The 24,628-nt window shown below is 38.8% G+C and overlaps 1 protein-coding gene across 3 annotated transcripts in view; it reads right to left on the bottom strand.

The window, feature by feature from the left end:
* Positions 1-11,448: 11,448 nt before the first annotated feature.
* The window catches only part of FAS (Fas cell surface death receptor), a 32,777-nt gene continuing 19,597 nt past the window's right edge, over positions 11,449-24,628 (bottom strand). For 2 of the 3 annotated variants that reach the window (XM_058188144.1, XM_058188143.1), the window contains 6 exons: positions 21,560-21,642; positions 17,903-17,977; positions 16,657-16,718; positions 15,003-15,027; positions 11,840-12,136; positions 11,449-11,610 (listed from right to left, as the gene is read on the bottom strand). In XM_058188144.1, the coding sequence (XP_058044127.1) occupies positions 11,597-11,610; positions 11,840-12,136; positions 15,003-15,027; positions 16,657-16,718; positions 17,903-17,977; positions 21,560-21,642 (556 nt within the window). In that variant the 3' untranslated portion in view covers positions 11,449-11,596. The remainder of the gene's footprint in view (positions 11,611-11,839; positions 12,137-15,002; positions 15,028-16,656; positions 16,719-17,902; positions 17,978-21,559; positions 21,643-24,628) is intronic. The other variant, XM_058188145.1, reaches the window with a different exon arrangement.

The raw sequence follows: 24,628 nt of genomic DNA, 5'->3' as shown, positions 1-24,628 counted from the left end.
ACTCCAGGAGAAGGATGCTGCAAAATTCCCATTCCCTCCCCACTCCTGGGGGAAGGATACTGCAAAAACTCCATTCCCACCCCACTCCAGGGGAAGGATATTGCAAAATTCCCATTCTCTCCTGACTCCTGGGGGAAGGATATTGCAGAATCTGCATTCCCACCCCACTCTGGGGCCAGCCAGAGGTATTTGCCGGTTCTCCAAACTACTCAAAATTTCCACTACCGGTTCTCCAGAACCTGTCAGAACCTGCTGGATTTCACCCCTGGTTCAAATTGTGCAATTTAACACCTTCCCAAAGTTTCGTTTAGTCTTCCATTATTTCCTTGCCTCCCTGTGGCAGAAGGGCGCATGGTAGCCAGGACATTTTTAAGTAAGCATTTGAAAAATCTTTCTTATTACCGTAGACAGTCCTTCCCGTATTGCAGCCAAGGCAGGAAATCCATATCAAAACAACACAGCTCTCATTGTTCCTTTGATTGAAGTACCTTTGTTTTAAATCTGATCTTCACTTAATTGGGGAAACATGTTGATGAATAAAAATATTTTGATCCAATCAAGCCACTCAATTAGTAAAAATTGCAGTCTTCTGTCTAAGGCAGCGATAGCTTTTGAGTTGCGTGCCAGCAACAATTCTCCAAACTTACGCAAGTTGACTTAATGCAGTTAGTATCGTCAGTCTCCACAGATTCCATCATTTTAAATGATTTCTCTAATATTTTAAAAATTAAATTTAAGGGCAAAATTGTAAGGATGCCAGATAAGTCTTTAGCCACCTACTGCCTTCGAATTATGGGAAATTGGCCTTTCATAAGTCATTTCATATCCCTTATTTTATGGAATCAGAATCAGAATAGAGCTGGAAGGGACCTTGGAGGTCTTCTAGTCCAACCCCCTGCTCAAGCAGGAGAAACCACCTGCTCAAGCAGGGTTGGTTGCTTCTTTCAAAATGTTGATTAAATTTGAAGTCATGTGGAAATGTAGCCATCTTCTTAGCTACAGGCTGGGAAATTTGACTCTCAGTCAGGTGGTAGGCCTTACATCATTATTAATTGCACAAGAAGAGCTCATAATGTTCCCAACTATTAAGGAGTTTATTACCAAGTATTTGGGTTGGCAGCTCTGACACAGGATTACTGTGTCTGATTACGTTACATTACAGTACAGTCTGATTACTGCAAATCTAGTAGATTGCCTGCCATCTAGTGGATATTTCTGTGAATGGGGGGAGGGGATTCAGGAGCATCAATCTTACCTATATAGTACTAGAACTCTCCTTATCATGACCTTTAACTGGCTGAAACTGCATCACAGGGCGACAATTTTTGAACTAAGGTGCCTCAAATGGGTTAACTTACAGAATGCTTCCCACAAGCAAAGTAAATGCAAAAGCTGGCAGAAATGGATGGATGGATGGAAGGAAGGAAGGAAGGAAGGAAGGAAGGAAGGAAGGAAGGAAGGAAGGAAGAAAGAAAGAAAGAAAGAAAGAAAGAAAGAAAGAAAGAAAGAAAGAAAGAAAGAAAGAAGAAAGAAATAAGAAAGAAAGAAAGAAAGAAAGAAAGAAAGAAAGAAAGAAAGAAAGAAAGAAAGAAAGAAAGAAAGAAAGAAAGAAGGAAGGAAAGATTTCAGATATTTCTTGCCATCTTCGCACATGAAAACTCAGTGGGGAAGCTGATAGGAAGTCAGAAGTCTCTTCTGTTCCACTGCTCTTTTAATTACCTGTGTTCATACTGTTTCTCTGTTAAGATAAGGAAATGTCTCTGAAATAATAACCCAACAGGGCATAGGCAAGGTAAAGGTTCCCCTCGCACATACATGCTAGTCGTTCTCGACTCTAGGGGGTGGTGCTCATCTCCGTTTCAAAGCCGAAGAGCCAGCGCTGTCCAAAGACGTCTCTGTGGTCATGTGGTCGGCATGGCACATGGAACGCTGTTACCTTCCCACCAAAGGTGGTCCCTATTTTTCTACTTGCATTTTTTACATGCTTTCGAACTGCTAGGTTGGCAGAAGCTGGGACAAGTAACAGGAGCTTACCCAGCACTAGGGATTCAAACTGCTGAACTGCTGACCTTTCAATCGACATGCTAAGCATGTCGTATAAGACGCTCAGCGTCTTATACTTGATTTTGGTGGACCTTTTAGTCTACGTCAATGTGGGCATGATCATCCAACCACTGTTGCACTGAAATAAAAATATTGAAACTTTATATTGTCTCAGGGATGGCTGAGTGGGAGCACACATAGCAATAGTCATCTTCATTTAATTGTGAAAAATGCCAAAGCAATAGTCTGTAGAGATTCTCAGTCATCCAGGTCATGGTTGTCCTAAAGGTGCTTTTTCAGGATTCCATTCCCCAGTAGCCTGAAGAAGCTTCTTAGATAAGAAGTGAAACATCTTCAGAAGAAAGAAGTCCAGTTGCCTCCTGAAAAAGCAGCTTTGGGATGCCTAAGCAATAAATATAAATGGATCTGTTTCATGAAACTTCATATGAGCACATTCCCCTAAGGTGGTATAAAAAGATAAACTATTTAATGATAAATTTTAAAAAAAATGTTCCAGATTTTGAACTACATGAGGGCTTAATTCCAAATTATACAATTTTCAAACTGAAGGTTCTAGTTGTGAGAGATTGAAACTTGAAATAGGAGGTTCCAGTTCAATGCTGTTTTTTTTTAAATGAATAATAACCCATACTTTGAAACCTCTTTATATTTATTTATTTTTATTTATTTTATTTATTTATTTGATTTTTATACCGCCCTTCTCCCGAAGGACTCAGGGCGGTGTACAGGCAAATAAAAACAGACAAGACAATATTATATAAAATACAAGATTAATATAATACAAAAATGTCTTTTGGACGCTCAGTAGAATAGGCTCAATGATCTTATTTCAGGATATTTGATCTCCATTTTGGCTTTGTCCAAAGGGCATCTACAACAGCTTCTCCTAACTTGTAGACCTCTTCTGAACATTGAGCGCAACTCCTGTTTTAACTTTTGAGAGAGTTGATGTCTAGCTGAAATTGTCTGAAATAGCCTTTCTCCAACTGAAGCAAAATCTACTTCATATTTTATGAAATACAAAAACAGAAATCTGGTGGGCATATGCAAACCATTTTTCAGATAGAAATGCCAATATTCCTGTAGCTACTTGCTCTGCAAAATTCCTGTCATCTTCCTTCTATGCACAGATTAAAATAAATAAATAATAAAAATCTCACTTGGCACATTATGTGTGTGCGTGGGAACGGTATAGGTACTTTCCTGCAGCCAGGAAAGTTTTAATGCTGTCATCACCGGCTTGTAACGGCATCTTTTAGAAGAGAGCTCTCGCATGCATGCACTTTCGATAGAGAAAGCAGAGGATCAGGTACACACAATGTGATAATAATAATAATAATAATATTTTAATTTGTATACCGCCCTTCTCCCAAAGGACTCAGGGCGGTGAACAGGCAGATAAAATATAAATACACACAGTAATTAAAAACATCCCTTAAAAAACTAATTCAAATGCCCAAAAAATGTTAAAAAACGTACTCCCCCATAAAATAACAAAATTTTAAAAACCCATCCAATAAAAATAAAAATCAGGCTGTGATGCGCTGGTCAGTTGAATTGACAGCAAAAATAATTTGGAACCGGAGGTTTGGACTTCAGTGCCCATTGTATAGTATTTTATGCAAATGATCTAATCCTAAGAGTCCCAACATTTAGTATGCATTGGAATTTGAAACCTATTTCTTAGGACTCTGTGAATGACACCCAAATGGCTGGTGAGATTTCATACCAGCCTTCTCCAGTCTGGGATCCTCCAAATTTAAGTCTCAGAATTCCCAGTTAATTCTCAGAATTCTGGGAATTCCTCTCTGTAATTGTTAAGAGCTCCATCAACAGCTGCTGGTGCCAGCATGAATTTCTTTAAACATTTTCACAATATTGCTGTCTTCAAAGACTCTCTCTCTCTCTCTCTCTCTCTCTTCCCTACCTCCATCCATCCATCCATCCATCCATCCATCCATCCATCCATCCATCCACTTAGCATCTATCTACGTCTGTCTGTCTGTCTGTCTGTCTGTCTGTCTATCTATCTGTCTGTCTGTCTGTCTATCATCTACCTACATCTATCCATCCATCCATCCATCCATCCACCTACTTAGCTATCTATCATCTACCTACATCCATCTCTCTCTCTCTCTCTCTCTCTCTCTCTCTCTCTCTCTCTCTCTCTCCCTACCTCCATCCATCCATCCATCCATCCATCCATCCATCCATCCATCCATCTACCTAGCATCTACCTACATCTATCTGTCTGTCTGTCTGTCTGTCTGTCTGTCTGTCTGTCTATCTATCTATCTATCTATCTGTCTGTCTATCTATCTGTCTATCATCTACCTACATCTATCCATCCATCCATCCACCTACCTAGCTATCTATCATCTATCTATCTATCTATCTATCTATCTATCTATCTATCTATCTATCTATCTATCTATCTATCTATCTATCTATCTATCTATCTTTCTGTCTCTCTGTCTCTGTCTCTGTCTCTGTCTCTGTCTCTGTCTCTGTCTCTGTCTCTCTCTCTCTCTCTCTCTCTCTCTCTCTCTCTCTCATCTATCACATTTATACATGGCTCATCTAATTTTTGAAGTGACTCTGGGCAGTTTTTAATTAAAAACAATAAAATCCATAAAAAATACAAAATTAAAAGACAGTGTTAAAAAGACAAAGTAACTCAGTTACTTCCCCTTCTTTGCCTTTAGGTGAATTCCAAAAACACAGACACAAACAAAAAAGGGTTGTTGTTTGTAATAAAAAAAATGAATAAGAAAATGGAAGGATAGATGGAAGGAAGGAAGGAAGGAAGGAAGGAGAGAGGAAGGGAGGGAGGGAGGGAGGAAGAGAAGGAGGGAAGGAAGTTTTTCTGGAACAAGCAAGTATAATTGTGATTTACCATTTCCTTTTCCCACCAAACTTTTTTCATCTGAAATGTCCAATTCCCAACCAACCTCTACCAGAAAAAAACAATCCACTCAATCCTTTACTTTATGTCCAGCTATGGGGGTAAAGAGCGGCCATTGGAACTGGAGAATCATATAACTGGGAAAAAGTAATTTGGGACAGGTCAATTCTTGTCTCCCAGTCGCATTGTGTCAACCTAAATCACACAGACCTTCTAAATTAATTAGCCATTGGACCAGGTGTGAAATGCTCCCGGTTTGGACCGGATCGCCCAATCCAATAGTGATGGTGGTGGGTGGTTCGGAGAACCAGTAGCAAAAATCCATGCCCCCCACCCCACCATGCCCGGCTGAGCCATGCGATCTTCAGAGGTTTTTTTAACTTTTAAAAGCATTTTTTCTTCGACTGAAAAAATGCTTTTAAAAGTAAAAAAAAAAGCCTCTGATGTTCGTGCGGCTTAGATGAGATTGTTAGAGGCTTTTAAAACCTCTTTGGCCGAAGAGGTTGTAGAAAAAATTCTTTTAAAAGGCTCCTCTGACGATCCCAGCTGAGTTGCCTGATCATCAGAGGCTTTTTTTTCTTTTAAAGGCAATTTTTTTTTAATGCGTTTTAATTGTATATATCTTGTATTTTATTCTGGCTGTACACCGCCCTGAGTCCTTCGGGAGAAGGGCGGTATAAAAATTTAATAAAATAAATAAATAAATAAAAAATAAATAAAAAATGCTTTTAAAAGAAAACAAAAGCCTCTGATGATCAGGCAACTCAGCTGGGATCGTCAGATGAGCCTTTTAAAAGCATTTTTTCTACACCCTCTTTGGCCGAAGAGGTTGTAGAAAAAAAATGCTTTTAAAAGTAAAAAAAAAAGTTGGCCACACCCACTCAGTCACATTACCCCCAAGCCACGCCCACAGGACCGGTAGTAACAAATTTTACATTTCACCCCTGCATTGGACCCATAGACCCCACACCATCTTTTCCCTTCTGACCCTCATCCAGGTTGAATGTGGCTGTCATTTCCTTAATGCATTGTACTAAGGAGGGTTTCCTTTTCCCAAAACAAAAGAAGAGCAATGTGATCTATGCAGCCACCTTTACACGAGATGACAGCCCAGCACAGGAGAAATGATACCACAGGACCAGAACCAGCAGTATACCTTCATTTAAAAGAAGAAGGACACTCATTCTGAAGACAATAATGTTCACATTTGGGACAGAGAAGAGAGATGGTTTGAGAGAGCAGTGAAGGCATCCCTTTATGGCAAAGTGGAAAGCCCTTTCCTCAACAGAAGTGAAGGCCTCTGACACAACCTCTCCCCTATTTTTTACGCGGCTCTTGCATCCCTCCGCAGGAAGATCAAGACCAGTTCACAGGCTCACCAGGGAAGGTGCAGACATGACAACCCACCTCGGAGAAAAGATTTAGGTGGTGAGGAATGAAACCGTTGTGGAGGACATATATGGTGTCTCCCTCACCAACTTGCTCAGGCTCGAAGAAGCTGTTCGGATAAGCAGTGAAACGTTTCAAACCAAAATCGAAAGTAGTCCAGTTGACATAACTCAACTTCCAAGGAACTCTACATGGATGACTAAGAATCTTCATGGACATGTGTTTTTTTTTTTGTCAGCATCTGTAAATCTCTGGGTGGAATCCGAATTCGACTGTGTGTGAGGCGTGGTTGGGGGAATTCTCAATGCTCTTTCATTTTTGTGTTTTCATCATGAGCGCCTTTGCTCTCCTAAAGGATTGCTGAATTGCTGGTGTGTTGCAACATAGTTCCGGGTTTATTTTTGTCTTAGTGAATCATTTTCTCCGTTGAAGACTTCTATGTTTCTTATCTAGAGCAGGAAGTGTCAGAGCATGTTTTGTTTTATTCTAAAAAATGTTTCCTTGTGAAAATAAGGACTGATCACTGTAATGTTTTAGCACTTATTATTACGTTCCTTGTCTAATGCTATCTGTTGAACTATGCATCATCCATAACTCTGGATAATTGGTTCAGATTTTTTTAAAATTTATTTGGAAACTCCTTTCCTATAATTTAAATGGCCTGCACTACAGAATGAAAGAGAAAGTTCTCAATCTTGTTCTGAGTAATTTCTTTTTAGGTGTTCGGACTCCGAACTCCGCTCCTTCATTTTTATTTTTCAAGGCTTAACGATTCTCAAATCTTCCCATCTGACTTTACAGCCAACCGAGTTTTATTACAACCGAGCAGAACTCAGTAATTCATGGGAGGACTTTATTTTTCTGATCATGCCTTCCTATGACCTTTCTCTAAACTTGTTTCAGTTTTCTCTGAAATTTTCTTAAAGCACGGAAAAAATTAATACAAGACACAAAGTGGACCTTGACTGACACAGAATAAAGTGAAGCAATTATTTCCTGAGAAACTACACTACTGACAATTTGGTCCAGAATTGCATTTTTTCCCCTAGCCACATTAGTCTGCAGTTTAGTATATATTCTAAGATGTTTTTCACAAGTATCATCCCCAAGTCAGATATCTCCCACTTTATACCAGCACATTTGAATTCTATTTCTTAACAAATAACTGTGCATTTGTCTCAGCAATAATTCATTCTGTAATTTTCAGGCTATTTTGTAACATATCAAGATTGCTTAGAATCCCCCCCCCAACCTTTAAGGCTCCAACCTAGTTTTTTGCTGCTTGAAGATTGGTAAACATTTCCTCCACCTCTTTGTCTAGGCCAGAGGTGGGAAACTATGGCCCTTTTATGACTTGTGGACTTCAATTCCCAGAATTCCTAAGCCATCATAAAGGGGCCATATCATATTTTTTGCTGTATAAGATGCACCAGAGTATAAGATGCAGCTTAGTTTTAGGGGAGGAAAATAGGGGGGGAAATCTGCCTACCAGGTATTCATTTGGCTAGCGTCCTTAGTCTGGTCAGCTTCAGCACATTAGTTTGCTGGTTTTGAGTGCGCTTGTGTGCTTTTTATCCCCTACTTGGGAATAAAAAACAGCTTCTAAAGCACAGCTGATCTTTGGAAAGAGAAGCAATGAGAAAAGCAAGCATGGAAGATCGCATCACTAGCTAGCACCTCATTAGGGCTGAGAAACAGCTTCTAAAGCACAGCTGAGAGGGAGCAGCAATGAGAAAAGCAGGCAAAGCACGGAAGATCGCTTCACTCGCTAGCCCCTCGTTAGGGCTGAGAAAAAGCTTTTAAAAAGCTACATTCGGAGTACAAGACACACCCAAATTTTCAGCCTCTTTTAGGGGGGAAAAAGTGTGCCTTATACTTCAAAAAATTCAGTAATTCTCCACCCCTGGTCAATAGGGAAAAAAAAAGACTATGAGATTGAAGACTGAGCTTTGTAGTGCCACATTGGAAGCTTCACTCCAGCTTTATAAGAAATCATTGATAGACAACAATTTTTATGTGATTCTCACACTTTCCCCTTTGTGAATGCTTACTAAGTATAGAAAACTTATTTCTTCCACCTGAAATCAGGTGCCGCGTGAGATCAGACGGCATGACTCATACATCAAAGCTCTTTTTTTTAAACAAAACATTTTAAGAGCAGTTAATTGTTAGGGAAATTCCATGTAGAAATTACAACACACAGCTCTGAATCTATTTCAGGTCAGGCCATGAGTCTATCACGACCCACAGAGCTGTAGTTCACTGCACAAGGGAAATACAAGCAGTAGAGAGTAAAGAAGGGTATTTCTATTTTGTGGTTGTCTATAGAAATATTAACCTAAGACATAAGAAAAATCAAGTGTGCTAGAACTCTGCTTTACTAAAGGCTTAATCAGTGCCCATTTATAATGCATTATCACAAAGGGGTAGGAACCAGGGGTGAAATCCAGCAGGTTCTGACAGGTTCTGGAGAACTGGTAGCGGACATTTTGAGCAGTTCAGAGAACCAGCAAATGCCATCTCTGGCTGGCTCCAGAGTGGGTTGGGAATGGAGATTTTGCAATATCCTTCCCTCAGGAGTGGGGAGAGAATGGGGATTTTGCACAGCCATCAAGCCATGCCCACTGAACTGGTAGTAAAAAAATTTGGATTTCACCACTGGTAGGAACCCTTTGTCCTCTGTAATTTCCTTTGGGAATATCCTTGAGAAACAGGATGAGGAAAAGCTGCCGCCAGGGCAACAATCAAATAAGAGACATCCCACAGAAGTAATAGAAGCATCTTAGAAGGGATTCTCTCTAGTTCCCTGGAAAGGTAAGGGGACAGAAATGTGCTTCCAGACCTGCAAAATTCTGTTGACTGTTTTGATTAAAGAAAAGTATACAATTAAGTTTGTTTTCACTTGGAAACCGCTTTTGGACTTTGTGCTTGAGCTGGAAAAAAAAAGAAACTTTGATTTTGGGTTTTGCTGACTAGATAAGTTTGTTGTTACAGAAATGGCTAGTATATAGCAAAAGCAATAGCACTTAGACTTATATACTGCTTCAAAGTTCTTTACAGCCCATCTAAGTGGTTTTACAGAATCAGCATATTGCCCCCCACAACCTGAGTCCTTATTTTACTGATCTCAGAAGGATGGAAGGCTGAGTATCCTTGAGCCAGTGAGAATCGAACTGCTGGCGATTGGGAGAATTAACCTGCAAGACTGTATTTCAATTTCAGTAACTGCTATGGGAGAGACTTTAACTCTTTCTATTTCTCAGAATGCCTTTCTTTATATAGTTGTGAAGATTTTATACATAGGTCTAATACAACATCTGCTTAGTATGTATTTGTTCAACATGCTTAACCAAGTCATTAACTAACATAATGGCTATATTTGCTCAACATGCTAAACCTGATTAGTTTTAATGTGTGCTAGATTTTTTTTTTTGTAGTTTCATGTGGGGTGCAAGCCTTGGTTATTTGAACCCAGGCCAGTTTATTCTTCAATATATTGTGCAACCTAAAAAATGGGTTACTTGTGAATCCAAATCAAGCTGTTGTGTCAGTCCAACTATAATGTGATCCCATCTGCTGAGGTATACATATTTCAAGACATACTGATAGCAATAGCAATAGCACTTAGACTTATATACCACTTCACAGTTCTTTACATCCCTCTTTAAGCAGTTTTACAGAGACAGCCTAATGCCCCCAACAATTTGGGTCCTAATTTTATTGACCTCAAAGGATGGAAGGCTGAGTCATTCTTGAGCCAGTGAGGATTGAACTGCTGGCAGTCGGCAGAATTAGCCTATAATACTGCATTCTAAACACTACACCCAGGGGTGCTATTCAGCAGGTTCTGACAGGTTCTGGAGAACTGGTGGCAGAAATTTAGTTCGGAGAACCGGCAAATACCACATGTGGCTGGCCCCAGAGTGGGGTGGGAATGGAGATTTTGCAATATCCTTCCCCTGCCATGCCCACCAAGCCACACCCACCAAGCCACACCCACAGAACCAGTAGTAAAGAAATTTGAATTCCACCAGTGACTACACCACATAATATAAACTTATGTTATTACCTTATTCTACTGCATAAAGGGAGTTGGAAGTTGAAGCTTTTCTTTTTTCTTTTCCCTTGTATCCTACACTGCTTCCTCTTTCCCCTTTCTTCCCATTTCCCCATTATTTTCATTTTTCTTTCTATTTCTGCATTTTATATTTTGATAAACTATTAAAACCCTTAAACCCAGACTTGCAATGTTCTGTTTTTGTAACCTTATGATAAAGTTGCATTAGTACTCATAGTTTTGGTTTCTTATCTGGACTACTCTGAAGCGCTGGCAACCTGTGAGAAATATTTAAATATATACACCAATAATATATACACCCAAATTTAGTTTGCACAGATAAATTTATGCTAAAGTGAGGTCACATCTCCAGCTACAGTGGAGAGAGGAGTGAAAAGGCTTGTGAGTTTAGACTCCTTGCATGTCTGAGTCAGCCTTGAGCTGGTGAGAATCGAACTTCTGACAGTTGGCAGAATTAGCCTGCAATTCTACATTCTGACCATGGTGCCACCACAGCTCTACATTCATTCATTTTTATTAATATCTCACATATCTCTCTGTGCAGAGCCTACCACAGCACCAAACAAAACTATACAAAAGTAAACATTTCAACAGCAGGAACTGGAAGGAAAGAATAGTTTCATTTTTAAAACCAGATATTTAAAATGCATGAAGTAGATGGATAATTCCACAAATAGTACCATCTGCAAAGAAAGCATTCTATAAGGGGTAAGCAGGGCTTTTTCAAGTTGAGCTCAACTGTTGTTGACTTCATGAACATAAGCATGTAGCATATTGTGTTTTTATTGTATTTTACTTGGCTGTAAACGGCCCTGAGTCCTTCGGGAGAAGGGCGGTATAGAAATTAACACACACACACACACACACACACACACACACACACACACACACACACATAATAATAATAATAACAACAACTATTATTATTGTTGTTGTTGTTGTTGTTGTTGTTATTATTATTATTATTATTATTATTATTATTATTATTATTATTATTATTATTATTATTATTATTATTTATTAAAGGGAACATTACATTAGGACAGGAACGGTAGGTTGAGATTTGGAGTTGCCAAATAGATTTGGAATCTGTTACTAGTCCTGTTACTGATGTTATGAATGCCGAAATATGCCGGATCAACATAGACAGTCCAATCTGATCACATAGTGACATCTGAAAAACAAAACAAAAGTTGTTCTTTTCAGATAGAGGGCTGAAAAAAACAGGAATGTGAGATCCATTCCCAAGAGAACCATCTGTTGAATCAGTCCTATTACCCAAGAATAGCAGAGTTGCTTGATTATGAAATGGATGGGTTATACATTTTAATAAATTTTAAAAACTAACACAACTGTAATTTTTATCTAAAAAGGCATACTTTAATGAATGTTTTAAAAATTACCTCTTTTAATCTTCTGGATGGCTGAATTTTCTCTCATTTGATTAATTTTATTAACTGCATCATAAAATTTAAGTTCTCTCAGACTGGTGATTAAAGTCTTGTAAGAACCTTTTATCCCACACGTTTTGTACCAACGTTCCAGTAATTTTATTTTCTGTTCAGAAGAATCATTCAAATTGTCATGGGCGATCTCATCGATTTCAGCCGTACGAATACCCAATTTCCGAACAAGCTTTCTGACATGGTTCACTTCCATATCTCGTACAATTTCAGGAATGTAAGGCTTCAAGTCAATATCTGCAAAGGAAAATAAGAAAAACTGCATGCAATTATAACAATCAATGATATATAAATGGGTAAAGAATAGATTTTTTTAAATTGGCCAAGTGTGATTGGACACACAAGGAATTTGTCCTGGTGCATATGCTCTCAGTGTACATAAAAGAAAAGATACGTTCATCAAGAATTCTAAGGTACAACATTTAATGATAGTCATAGGGTACAAATAAGCAATCAAGAAACAATCAATATCAACATAAATAGTAAGGATACAAGCAACAAAATTACAGTCTTAAGTAGAAGGAGTGATGGGAACCATATGAAAATTAATAGTAGTGGAGATTTAGTAAACAGTTTTACAGTGTTGAGGGAATTATTTGTTTAGCAGAGTGATGGCATTTGGGAAAAAAACTGTTCTTGTGTCTAGTTGTTCTGGTGTGCAGTGCTCTATAGTGTCGTTTTGAGGGTAGAAGTTGAAACAGTTTATGTCCAGGATGTGAGGGATCTGTAAACATTTTCAGAACCCTCTTTTTGATTCGTGCAGTATACAGGTCCTCAATGGAAGGCAGGTTGGTAGCCATTGTTTTTTCTGCAGTTCTAATTATCCTCTGAACATTGTCTTCCATCAGTTTTAAGTGTGATCCATAGACATAACAAAGGGAAAAGACATCACTCTAACAACCAAGGTATATGTGGCTGTATATTTAGCTAAATTTAAACCAAAATGGTTCCCAAACATAGAACATATCATGCAACATAGCCAATACAATCTCTTACAGTTTAGCTTCTGAGGGGTTCTAAATGTCTACAAATATTGCAAATTAGCAGACATAGAAAAAGAAGTTAGAAACCTATTTGTTTTTTTTAAAAAAAATCTTTTCTCTTTTGCTACTTGCGGTATTTTAATCCTTGTTAAATTTGCTCTATTAGTCTATTTTTCTTTTTATTATCATGTAGGAGAGAGAGGGGGGGGGAGAGAGAACGTACATAGAGTATAAATAAAGTGGATATTTTAATATTAATATTAAAACTTGTATACATATCAAACACTTTTGGGACAGGGAAGAAGGAATGTACTGTCAAGGCTACGATCTTCGCATATGTAACATACAGATGTTGAAAGTAGACCATGAGAAAAATTGAACAACAGTAACAACAGCAACAACAGTAACAACAGCAACAACAGTAATGATGGAGAAAATGGCTAATAAAGCTATAAAACAAAAGCTTAAATATTTTGCCTAATGCAAAGGCAAGAATTATTAGAGAAGATCTGACAGCAGTTTTTAAAATGGCCGACAAAAAACAATAGCTAGATACTGTCACTGAGGGCTGAAGAATGAGCTGACAAGAATTCAAAGCAGTTCTTGATAGAAATACTCTTGAAATAATGTTTATGAGCTAATGAAATATCAGAGGCAACTGAATAATAGAATATTTATAACAAAGGCCTAGATAGGGCATTCCTATATGTTTAATACATAACATTGTGCAAGATTACAAGCATAAAGAAAGCTACATTGGATAGGACTTTCTGTGCAGGTTTCTTTTTGGATTTGATCTGGAAATGAGAATGGCGTTTAGCAAGACAATGTCAGTGAAAGGAGAGAGAATTATGGTAATCTTAGCTGTGCTGCAAAATAGGTATTAGAAGCTGCATGTGGTTCATACATTGCTCAGTGGGATAGTTGAGAGGAACCAAATGCTTTATCTGGAACAAATTCTAGTGCCAGAATATTAAGAATATCAAGAATATTAGCCATGTCCAGAAAAGAACTGCAATGTCAAATTTAGCAAGCGGGCCAATTCATTTAGGGTTAGGAAGGGCTTCTCCCTTCAGATTATCTGGTCCCAAGTTGTAAATTACTGTACATTAGAAGGTCATCACCATCCATGTATTAACTGAACTTAGAAAGAAAGTGGAAACCAATTCAATGCTTGGAATTATTTGCCTCTATCAAGCTAGAAGAGTAAAACTTGGACTGGAAAAAAAATCAATAGAATCATGAGATTCCAGCAAAGCGTTAACTAGACCGTGGGATGAATAACCCGATTACTACATTTTGTATCAATGAAAGACCATTCTGTACAGAGCAAATGTGAATAGAATAGAACAGAACAGAATAGAACAGAACAGAATAGAAGTACAATACCGTGCCATGCCATGCCATGCCATACCATACCATACCATACCATACCATACCATACCATACCATACCACACCACACCACACCACACCACACCACACCATACCATACCATACCATACCATACCATACCATACTTTATTTGCCCAAATATGATTAGACACACAAGGATTTGTCTCTGGTGTAGAAGCTCTCAGTGTGCATGCAAAGCAACAGGTGGAATGATATAACTGAGCTGTTAAAGGTAAAGGTAAAGGTAAAGCTGTAAAGGTTCCCCTCGCACATATGTGCTAGTCGTTGCCGACTCTAGGGGGTGGTGCTCATCTCTGTTTCAAAGCCAAAGAGCCAGCGTCTTCGTGGTCATGTGACCGGCATGACTCAACGCCAGAGGCACATGAAACACTGTTACCTTCCCACCAAAGGTGGTCCCTATTTTTTCTACTTGCATTTTTACGTGCTTTCGAAACTACTAAGTTGGCAGAAGCTGGGACAAGTAACAGGAGCTCACTCCATTATACGGCAGCACTAGGGATTCGAACCGCTGAGCTGCCAAACTTTCGATCGACAAGCTCAACGTCCTAGCCCCTGAGCCACCGCTTCCCTTAACTGAGCTGTTACTATAGCTCAATACAGTCCAAGCATAAAAGCATATAAATATAGTGTATGTGTGTGTGTGTGTGTATACATAAATATATATAAACATATAGTGCAATGATTGTGTTTTAGTTTTTTACGCACCTGGATACTCATCTTCCTTAAGTTCCTAAAAGGAAACAATTAAAAAAAAAAAGATGAACCAAATCCACACCACCAAGCCTTGCTTCCTTTTTATTTCCCAATATTTAATTTTTATTAAAACTTTTAAACCAGAAAATTAAAGCTAACACAAGGTAATAGAAAGTCAAGAAGAAGAAAGAAGTAGTCAAAGAAGAATAGAATAGAATAGAATAGAATAGAATAGAATAGAATAGAATAGAATAGAATAGAATAGAATAGAATAGAATAGAATAGAATTTTTATTGGCCAAGTGTGATTGGACACACAAGGAATTTGTCTTGGTGCATATGCTCTCAGTGTACATAAAAAAAAAAGATACGTTCATCAAGGTACAACATAAAAAGGTACAAAAAAAGGGGGGGAGGTTAAAGAAAAACAGACAAGAAAAGAGTACAAAGAAGTGACTTCCAATATTTTTAGTGTAAATTCTGTAAAGTAAATGCCACTTTTTTATTAGTACTAGGCAAAATATACTATTTTGCTCCCAAACTGAAGTTTCATATCATATCTAAAGAACTCATCAGCAAAAGCAGCATATATGGATTGAATTTGACCTTACTCTTTGCAATAAAGGATGGCTCCTGATGTAATTAAATATTAACAAATAAGGGGTAGCTCTGAATTCTCAGGAAATTGAAAACATTTAACAATTATACTTCATTCCTATCCATTTCATTGGCTTTCCACACGTGTGTTTATTGGCCTGGACCCATGATATTCAACCAATGACTTCTTCTCTTTTTAATCAAATTAATTTTCAATTTGTGGTGAGGAAAGTAAATAAACAACAAGAAGCTCTACAGACTGGAACAGTTTATTGAAATAAGTACCAGTTTATATTCCAGAATAATTTTAAGTCAGAACTATCCCAGCAGAGACAAAATGTCTGAAGTTAACATCTCTGTTTTGTTTTGTTTCTGGCATTCTATTTTATGCATGCATACACCTCTTATGCATAAATAAATGAGGTTACTAATGCACATGTAAATGAGAAATAAAATATAAAACGGTCTTAAAAAGTCACCTTATTGAACGAAACAAAAAGTTAAAACAAAACACCAAATTCTGTGCCCAAATAAATAAATACAAGAATAGTAGGTACAGTATGTAATTCTAAATTTTCTCAGTGTCTGACAGAACCAAAAAGACAAAGAAAAGAGTATTATAGTGTGTGGAGGCCCATGTTATTTTTATGGGGCAGACTTCAATAGCATGGTCATGGCCAAAATGTTTACTTTTTGACCTTCCAGTAGATGTCCCCACACAGATGATTATCTCTATCAAGTGGGTCTCAAGGACTACCTTACCTCAAGAATTAGAAAAGACATCTGAATGAAGCCCCCTCCCCAAACCACTGGGCAATTTAAAGATAAGAAACACAAGGAAGCATTAGCAGTGGAAAAACACCATCACTATCATTAGAAGCTATACAGAAGCTAGTATCTCTTTGTTGGTTCAAAGCCTTAGGTCAGGGGTCTCCAACCTTGGTCCCTTTAAGACTTGTGGATTTCAACTCTCAGAGTCCCTCAGCCAGCAAAGGTTGGAGACTCCTGCCTTAGGTTACTCTCTATCACCCTTCTTAGTTCTCTGGATTACTTCAAAAAAGAAGACTCACATCTAATTCATCGTTAGAGCCCTTTTGATCTGGAATGTTTGGCCTCCTTTGAATTCTTGGCCCTACAAAGGAACACAAAGAATTATTTGCTAGACAGTCTTCAAATAACCAGAAATGGCATATGAAGAATATGCTTATGCTAAGTGTGAAATGCAGTAATCTCGTGTAAAATTTCTGGAATTTGTGATGACTGGAGTTCTTAAACTTACTTTTAAATTTACTTCAGTTTGCCACCTTAAAATGGCAGGATGCTCAAACATGGAAGTGAGATGGTATATATGGCACTGGGATTGCAAGTTGCCAGTGCCTGACTCCCATTTTTTTAGGGATGTTGCCTGTGTCTAATGCCATCTTTTATTTAATGTGTAAGCTACAAAAATCTGGTTGGTGTGTTCTGTGACAATAAAGGTATACAACCATGAGAGCTGGTAGAATAGGAGCAACAAGTATCTGGCCCAAATTTTGCCTTCAAGCAAATATTGATGGTGTCAGCTGCCACAGTATGTGTGCTACTGTACTTTGATACCAGGCAGTGACAGTCTGCCATGAACTCTGGCAAGAGTGGAGGGGAGGGGAAATGCTTGAGGGAAAGATAAAGTAACTGCTGTATCAGCCTGAGACACTGCTTCAAAGTCACCTGCCTGGGAGAAGAAGGCAGCTGCATACCAACTTATGCTTGAAGTGACCATTCTGAAAACATTTTGCTTGAACCTGATTGGTCATGGGGGGGATCAGCGATGGGAGGCAGTTAAGGGAGGGGAAATGTTGAACTTAGGGATTTTGGCATGTGATTCTCAGTTCTGGCATTAATGCAATACACTTGACTTCTAATAAAATTATACCTTTCTCAACAAATAGACCCAAGGATTGTTTCCATTTAGAGGATTAAGTATGGACAGGTCTGACAGATGGTTCAAATGCTGCCAGGATAAATCTTCCCATTTTGGATGCATTCCACAAGGGGCCATAATTTTAAATCAGGTGATGCCAAAGGTTAGGATAAAGTGAGCAGACAATATTCTTGGATTCCCTTCGAGGGAAGAATTTTTCTCTAACTCAAAGAAGAAGACAAGAATTTTTCTCTAACTCAAAGAAGAATCCTGACTTCCAAAATTATTGAAAGAGGACACAACTGGATTTTAAATGTAGGATGAAAGCTTTGGGAGATAGTTGTTCCTCTGCATGCTTGACTTAAAAAAAATAAAGTTTATACTGCAGTTTTTAAAGAAAAGTGATATCAACTTACTATAGTGCTGCCATAAAATCAGTCCCACAAGCAATGCGACAACAGGCAGAATTAAGCAAAGCCATAGCAAATCGTCTGTGAAGAAGAATATTTAATAACATCACATTTTCCAATCCGTATGGGTCAATTTGCAGATTTTTGAATCTGTTCTGTTAAACAAAGCAACAAATGCAGCGCTAAAAATGGGAACAGAAACCACACCTGGTAGAGTTGTAAACATTCCTTTGGATCATGAAACAGAATCAAACGGAATACAAGCAGTCCTTGACTTATGACCAGTATTTGGGGCCAGAATTTCTGTTGCTAAGCAAAGGGGTTGTTAAGTGAGTTGTGCTCAGTTTTATGTTTTGCTACCATTAAGCAAAGCGCTGAAGTTGTTAAGTGACTCATGCAGTCCTTAAGCAAAGTCCCCATTGACTTTGCTTGCCAGGAGCCATCTGGGAGAGTCACAAACGTCAATCATGCTAACCCAAGAGACTGCAACCATCATGAATGCATGCATGCCAGTTGCCAAATTTTGATTATGTGACTGTGGGCATGTTATGCATGTTGTAAGTGCGAGGACTGGTCGTAAGTCACTTTTTTCAGTGCTGTTGTAAGTTTGAATAGTCACTACGTCAAGGTTGTAAGTCAAGGACTACCTGTATAATTGATTACCCATTTTATGCTACCATTTGAAACCATTAGCTGTTGCTAAACTCATGCTGATGCCCAGTTATGTCCTGAACAGACATATAGTACACGCTCTATAAGTAAGATCTCTTTTGGGTTGAACTAATTTTTGATGATTTTATGGACACATCCTAGACATGTATAATGTTGCTCAAACTCTATTGATATACTCAAACTCTTTGGAAGATGAACCCTGACAGTCTGAAGATTGGCCAAGTATCTTCAAAATCCAGATACTTGATGAGATCCAAATGAGCGCACATCACAAATATGAGTTTTCACCATTTTGAGGTGAGAAACTCATGGGAAGAATAATTTAACTCTTAAGATAGATTTGAAATTGTTTCAAAAATGAGTGCTAGGTCAAAACTGTTTGCTTCCATTCGATTTATCCAAGCTGAATATTGAGCAAATGAATAAGGGGGCAGATTTCTGCAATTGTTAATGGTCAGAAGATGAATCAAAGGCAAGTGAGATGGGGGTTGAACCTCAATAAATATTTATTTATGCAAAGTGTTATTCAACACTTACTGATATTCAAGAGTGGCTTTGATGACTTATAGGAAAGATTGATAAAGGACCCAGGCTTCTGATCAAAGCACCAAAGCACCTGAGGGTAGAACAAGAAGCAATGGGTGGAAACTGATCAAAGAAAGAAGCAACTTAGAACTAAGGAGAAATTTCCTGACAGTTAGAACAATTAATAAGTGGAACGACTTGCCTTCAGAAGTTGTGAATGCTCCAACACTGGAAATTTTTAAGAAAATGTTGGATAACCATCTGACTGAGATGGTGTAGGGTTTCCTGCCTGGGCAGGGAGTTGGACTAGAAGGCCTCCAAGGTCCCTTCCAACTCTGATGTTATGTTATGTTATTATGTTATATGTAGAAGAGGCAGCACAGCCATTGATTAAGGTACTAATACCACCCTATAAAGCATTAGTAAGACCACATCTAGAATACTGCATTCAGTTTTTCTAGAAAAAGTAGAGGAAAGAGCAACCAGGATGATTAGGGGACTGGTGACTAAAACATAAGATGAACGATTGCAGGAATTTGCTAGTCTAGTGAAGAGAAGGAACAAGGGAGACATGATAACAGTGTTCCAATATTTGAGGGGCTGCCACAGAGAGGAGGGGATCAAGCTATTTTCCAAAGCACCTGAACGCCAGACAAGGAATAATGGATGGAAACTAAATAAGGAGAGATTCAACCTGGAAATAAGGAGAAATTTTCTGACAGTGAGAACAATCAACCAATGGAACAGCTTGCCTTCAGATGTTGTGGGAGCTTCATCACTGGAAGCTTTCAAGAAGAGACTGGACTGCCATCTGTCAGAAATGGTATAGGGGTCTCCTGATTGGGCAGGAGGTTGGACTAGAAGACCTACAAGGTTCCTTCCAACTCTGTTAATCTGTTAAACTGATTAATTCTGCCTTCTCCTCAATGCCTCTAAGGACATTCCAGGGGTCTTGAGCAGGAAGCCATGTTGTAAGGCACAAGAGGTGGTATTCAGCAGGTTCTGACCAGTTCTGGAGAACCGGTAGTGGAAATTTTGAGTAGTTTGGAGAACTGGAAAATACCACCTCTGACTGGCCCCGGCCCCATCTATTCTCTGTCTCCTGAGTTCCAGCTGATCAGGAGGAACTGGGGATTTTGCAGTAACCTTCCCCTGCCACGGCCACCAAGCCACGACCACAGAACCGGTAGTAAAAAATTTTGAATCCCACCACTGGAAGGCACCCCTTTTTTCAGAGCTGGCCTATCCAGCACCAGATTTAATCCAGCACAAGATTAGATCCAACCATGTTATTCAGTCTTAGAGACAGGCTGATTTTGGAGTCCACTACTTTCCTGGTCCTTTTTGCATGCTAAGGTGGTAGATGAAATGGTAGATGAAGCAAAATGAAGTAACAGCAGACAAAGCGTTTTGGATAGACTGGCTATTAGAGCCTTGACGAACTGAAACATGGCCTTGCATACCAGTGGTGGGTTGCCTCCAGTTCGGACTGGTACTATAGAACCGGTAGTAAAACCGGTGCGAGGCTCTACCCACTGACCCAAACGTCATCAAAACTCTTCTGCTCAAGTGCAGAAGACCGCAAGCGGAGTGAGCACGCACATGGGGGCACGATGCGAACTGGCAGTAAAGGTAAATAGAACCAGCGGTGAAATGCTCCCGGTTCAGACCGGATCACGCGATCTGGTAGCGATGGGGGGCAGGTAGTTCGGAGAACCGGTAGCAAAAATCCCTGGCCTCCCCCACCGCCCACGCCTCGCTGTTCCTCTTCTCTGTCCCTCAAGCTCTCGGTGGTAATATAGTTGCAAACGGCCTTAAATTACTGTTGTGCGCTTCGAAGGGCTGCACTACAGCTGATCAGTGCTGTGGATGGCTAGTAGACTGGTTCCTCTATTTTTAAAGAAGGTAGACCGGTGCGCTCCCAAAAAAAGGCAATTGGTAGACTAGTGCCTTTATTTTTAAAGAAGGTAGACCGGTGCCTCCCAAAAAAAGGCAATTCGTAGACCGCTGCCTCTATTTTTAAAGAAGGTAGACCGAAGGTAGACCCAAGCTTTGTATACTTTATTATTTTTATTATTTATCATTATTGGCCATGCTCATTCAGTCACCTGACCACCAAGCCATGCCCACCAATTAAGCCACACCTAGAGAACCGGTAAGGAAATTTTTTAGATTTCATCCCTGAGTAGAACCCACCCCGTTGCATACATTCAAATCTGGTTCTTTCCATGGGCTTCAACGGGGAGGGGTTGAAAGAAACAAACTCAAGATGAAAGCTACAATCATTAATCAAAGACTCACCCCGCTTTACACAGATCACAAGAAGAGATGGGGCTTCCATCGTGTAGTTGTGCAGCCACCTTGATTTTCTTTTTCTTTTTTTTGACACCTCCTCAGTTACCCCTTGTATCCCTTCCTTTCTGGAGCATTAATCAAACCTAGTTCATTAACCAAATCAATAGTTACCTTTTGCGTTTTGTGTATCTTTTTCCCTACAAATCGTGTTTTGTGTTGGGGTGCACTCTTTTACAACGATGCCATTTTTACACCTGCAGATAAAAAATGGATAATAATGAAGGGGTCCAATCAGAGAAAGTTTTTCATCCAAATAAATTCCTCCTTCTTAAATTTTGGTGTATTCTACAATCGCTTTTGCCTTGATGGATCAAATTGGTGAGAGGTGCAATGAAATGCTTGCGGACAAGGAAGTTTCTCGTGATTTCCCACAATGCGTGGCGAGAGATGTCAGAAGAAAAGAAAGTGAAGACTGCACACACTGCTCTTTTTTGGCTTCTCAACTTTTTTTTTTTTTTTAGTTCTGGGCATCCAGCATCAATTTTAGGATTTGGCTTATCCTGTCAATTGCTGATATGAGTCAAGAGATTTGGTGGCGTGTAAATTCAGTAAATAGATAAGTAGCATTTATTTATAAAAGCTACATCAGAGCCTTTGCCATAAAAAATGTTACATTTAAAAGGACAAGAAGGATGTTGCAACACTCAGAGAAGAGGCATGGGATAACCAAATATCAACCCATATGTCAACCCACGACTCAGGCAATTAAAGACACTGAGTTTGCCAGCTGGAAAGCTGACAGTCCGAGTTTGAGACCCGAGTGCTGCACAATATGCTGTGAGTTCTCGTTACTTGCCTCAGCCCCACCTAGCAGTTTGAAAGCATGAAAGTGCAAATAGATAAATAGGTATCACTTTGGTGGGAAAGTAACAGCATTCCATGCCCTTCAGTATATAATCATGCTGGTCACATGATCATTGAACTTCTTCAGTCAATGCTGGCTCCCTTAGCTAAGAAATGGAGATGAGCACACCCACACCCACACACACCAGAGTCAGACATGACTGGACAGGAGAAACCTTTACTTTATGTCAGGGATAAGATCAGGTGACATATCTGGAATTTCCCAAAATGGAACCATTCCAGGTTTCATTTGATAAAGAGGAAAAATTCGAATTATACCAATGGGAAATCTTGTCAAATTTTACAATTTATAGTTGAATTTGTACAACGTCCAATATGAATCAGAAAATGTTCCAATTCGATTCAAAACTTCAAACTGAACCATTATATTGGTTCGATTCTGACTGCTGATTCAATTTAGGAAAATTTGTCTTTCTGTCTATGCAGAGGTGCCTCAATAGAATCAGAGGTATCTCATTCAATCCAGCAATTAGAATAAATTTTCCAGTTCAATAGGCTGGTTCATTTTAATGAAGTTGTCTTTCACTTTAATCATCATAAATCATCATAAGTATTTGCACAACCATAGATATGGGTAGTCCTTGATTTACAATCATTTCTTTAATAATCCTTGGAAGTTACAATAGTGCTGAAAAAACTGATTTATGACTGACTGGTCCTTGAACTTGACTGTTCAGTGCCCCATGGTTATGCAATTGGAATTCAGCAACCAGTGGGTATTTACAACAGTTACAATGTCCTGGGGTCACATGAAAACCATTTACAACCTTCCCCGAGAGCTTCTAACATTTGCTTGACAATTTTGTGATTTGTTTTTATTTATTTTATTTATTTATTTTATTTGTCACAACAGTATATATAAGCATAAGCATGAAATAACTATACGATATATACTGTAAGCATATATATAAGCATAAGCATGTTATAACTATACTAATTGGATACAATCAAAGGGAACATTAGGACAGGAACGGTAGGCACGCTGGTGCTCTTATGCACGCCCCTTAAATCCTTGCTTAAGGATTTCATCAAAAAGGTCATAAAGTAGGCATGACTGGCTGAATGTAAGCACTTAGAAATAGGAGTTTCAGTCGTAATTGTGAGCATACGTGAGAAGTACCTTAGTAACATTTTTTAAGGCAACAACACAACTACCCAAAATCACAGACTCACCTGAAATAGTAAAACACATGACACAAAAGTGAGATTAATTCTCAACCATAATGCGCCACCTGGTGTTTGTTAAGTTAGTGTGCATCTTCTGTTCCAGAGGTAATGACAGATTGAAGGAGGCAACTCACAACATCTTATAAAGCCTACTATTCTTGGGGATTTAGAAAGAGATTAACATTTAAGATTTAGAGACAGTAAAGCAGTAGTTATCAGAGGGGATGGGGAGAGAAAGGCACTAGTATTATATGGTTCTGCGTCAACTCAGTAAGCTCAAACTGCCCAAGGAGCTGCTGATCCAATTCTACAGAGGAATTATTGAGTCTGTCATTTGCACCTCTATAACTGTCTGGTTCGGTTCTGCAACCCAACAAGAAAAACACAGACTTCAGAGGATAATTAGAACTGCAGAAAAAATAATTGCTACCAACCTGTAGGACCTGTATACTGCACGAATCAAGAAGAGGGCCGTGAAAATATTTGCAGATCACTCGCATTCTGGACATAAACTGTTTCAACTCCTATCCTCAAAACGATGCTATAGAGCACTGCACACCAGAACAACTAGACACAAGAACAGTTTTTTCCCGAAGGCCATCACTCTGCTAAACAAATAATTCCCTCAACACTGTCAGACTATTTACTGAATCTGCACTACTATTAATCGTTTCATAGTTCCCATCACCAATCTCTTTCCACTTATGACTGTATGACTATAACTTGTTGCTGGCAATCCTTATGATTTATATTGCTATATTGACCATCAATTGTGTTGTAAATATTGTACCTTGATGAACATATCTTTTCTTTTATGTACACTGAGAGCATATGCACCAAGACAAATTCCTTGTGTGTCCAATCACACTTGGCCAATAAAATTCTATCTATTCTATTCTATTCTATTCTATTCTATTCTATTCTATTCTATTCTATTCTATTCTATTCTAGAGTTGAAAAGTTACAAGATAATCTATCCTTCCTGTAAAAGACTACTTCAGCTTCAATCGCAATAATACAAGAGCAAACAATAGATTCAAACTTAATGTCAACCACTTCAAACTTGATTGCAGAAAATATGACTTCTGTAACAGAGTTGTTAACGCTTGGAACTCATTACCTGACTCCATAGTCTCTACTCAAAATCCC

The sequence above is a fragment of the Ahaetulla prasina genome, chromosome 6 (assembly GCF_028640845.1).
Source record: "Ahaetulla prasina isolate Xishuangbanna chromosome 6, ASM2864084v1, whole genome shotgun sequence".
NCBI classification, from domain to species: domain Eukaryota; kingdom Metazoa; phylum Chordata; class Lepidosauria; order Squamata; family Colubridae; genus Ahaetulla; species Ahaetulla prasina.
The sequence above is the reverse complement of the archived record's forward strand: the minus strand, read 5'-3'. Positions and strand labels throughout refer to the sequence as shown.